Source organism: Mandrillus leucophaeus, unplaced genomic scaffold, assembly GCF_000951045.1.
Source record: "Mandrillus leucophaeus isolate KB7577 unplaced genomic scaffold, Mleu.le_1.0 Scaffold775, whole genome shotgun sequence".
In the NCBI taxonomy this organism is placed as follows: Eukaryota; Metazoa; Chordata; class Mammalia; order Primates; family Cercopithecidae; genus Mandrillus; species Mandrillus leucophaeus.
In genome coordinates this window covers 435,285-437,511 of record NW_012108419.1, presented here as the reverse complement: position 1 = coordinate 437,511, position 2,227 = coordinate 435,285, and the positions used below count along the sequence as shown (strand labels likewise).

The 2,227-nt window shown below is 40.6% G+C and overlaps 1 protein-coding gene across 3 annotated transcripts in view; it reads right to left on the bottom strand.

The window, feature by feature from the left end:
• Window positions 1-2,227, bottom strand: part of ATP6V1A (ATPase, H+ transporting, lysosomal 70kDa, V1 subunit A) — a 75,670-nt gene that overhangs the window by 20,222 nt on the left and 53,221 nt on the right. For all 3 annotated transcript variants that reach the window (XM_011966805.1, XM_011966807.1, XM_011966806.1), the window contains 2 exons: window positions 1,248-1,410; window positions 287-395 (listed from right to left, as the gene is read on the bottom strand). In XM_011966805.1, coding sequence (XP_011822195.1) covers window positions 287-395; window positions 1,248-1,410 — 272 coding nt within the window. The remainder of the gene's footprint in view (window positions 1-286; window positions 396-1,247; window positions 1,411-2,227) is intronic.

Sequence of the window (2,227 nt, the reverse complement as noted above, 5' to 3'; positions counted from 1 at the left end):
CCAATTTTTTGTATTTTTAGTAGAGACAGGGTTTCACTATGTTGGCCAGGCTGGTCTTGAACTCCTGACCTCAAGTGATCTGCCCGCCTGGGCCTCCCAAAGTACTGGGATCACAGCCATTGAGTCACCGCACCTGGCCAAGTAAAATATTTTTTAAAAGCTAGGAATGTGCTTATATGTACAGAGACATTTTAGAATGAAAGCAAAAAGTTCTTTAGAAAAGTTTGGTGCCAGCTTTACACTTAAGAACAGATATTAACTGCTTTTATTCCAATTATATACTCACCAGTATAAATAGAGGCTTCTCTAGCAGCAACAGGCATATTGGAGGTATTGGCTACCAAAGCTGTCCTCTTCATAATTGACTCTACCTTACCATCAACCTCCATTGTGAGCTAGAGGTAAAATACATATTAGTGAATCTCCAATTTTTAAGGTAACATTTTAGCCCTCCATCTTTTTCTTTTTTTTTTTTTTTAAACTTTTGCCCATATTTAATGCCTCTTATAATCAGTGTCCCTAAAGTAATATTCCCAACCACTCCAACCTCTCTTCCCTGTTCCACAGTGCTATGAAGAAGATAGATATTATTTCAATTTCATAAATAAAATAAATATTTTATGAAAAAAGAAATATTACTATAATAATCTAGATCATAAATCATATGCAAAGTTCACATCTATAAATGTTTTATTTCATCTTTCTCTCAATAAGTAAAAACCATCAGACCATAAAAAGAAACTTTCAATTGTTTGACTTAGGAATTAAAATTCCTGGCCAGGAGCAGTGGCTCATGCCTATAATTCCAGCACTTTGGGAGGCTGAGGTGGGTCGATTACTGGAGGTTAGGAGTTCAAGACCAGCCTGGCCAACATGGTGGAAACCCCGTCTCTACTAAAAATACAAAATTAGCTGGGCGTGGTGGCGTGCGCCTATAATCCCAGCTACTCAGGAGGCTGAGGCAGGAGAATCGCTTGAACCTGGGAGGCAGAGGTTGCAGTAAGCTGAGATGGTGCCACTGCACTCCAGCCTGGGCAAAAAGAGCGAAACTCCATCACACACACAAAAAGAATTAAAATTTCTTTTCTTGAATATACAAATTAATTACAAATATAATTTTAAAATTCCTTAAAGATCCTTGATGCATGACAGCATTGCTCCAGACCCAACACAAAGCTTTATTAATTGTCAATGAACATTGATTAGTGGTATTTTCTCTAGGATATTATTTGAAGCTTTATACAGACCTCTGGGAAGTCCCGGAGGACTTCAGACATCTCATTTCCTCTTTCACCACATCCTACGTAGATGATTACATCACTGTTAGAATACTTGGATAGAGACTGTGATATCACTGTCTTTCCACAGCCAAAGGCTCCCGGGATAGCAGTAGTTCCTCCCTGGACACACCTAAAGAAAGAAAACAAAGTATGGATTACTTGACTTGCTAATAGATATTAATAAATAAAGTAGGGGCTGGGCACAGTCGCTCACGCCTGTAATCCCAGCAGCACTTTGAGGGGCCGAGGCAGGTGGATCATCTGAGATCAGGAGTTCGAGATCAGCCTGGCCAACATGGTAAAACTCCGTCTCTTCTAAAAATACAAAAAAAAAAAAAGAAAGAAAAAGAAAAATTAGCCGGGTGTGGTGGTGGGCACCTGTAATCCCAGCTACTCTGGAGGTTGGGGCAGGAGAACTGCTTGAACCTGAGAGGCGGAGGTTGCAGTGAACTGAGATCGCGCCTTTGCACTCCAGCCTGGGTGACGAGCAAAAAACTCCATCTCAAAAAAAATAAAACTAAATAAAAATAAATAAAGTAGGTAAGGAACACAAAAACACAAGATAGAAAGCACTACGAAATATATTCCATAAACTGGAGAAGAGAGATATAAGAAAATAATAAGATAAAATAAGGCTAGGCACAGAGGCTTATGCCTGTAATCCCAATGCTTTGGGAGACAGGTGGGAGGACTGCCTGAGCCCAAGACTAGCCTGGGCAAAAGAGCGAGACTCTGTCTCCACAAAAAAATTTAGAAATTAGAAGGTCATGGTGGTGCATGTCTATGGCCTAGCTATTCAGAAGGCTGGGACAGGAGGATAACTGGAGCCCTGGAGTTTGAGGTTACAGTGAACTATGATCTAGGCATTACATTCCAGCCTGGGCCACAGAGTGATAACCTGTCTCTTACAGAGAGAGAGAGAGAGAGAGAGAGAGAGAGAGAGAGAG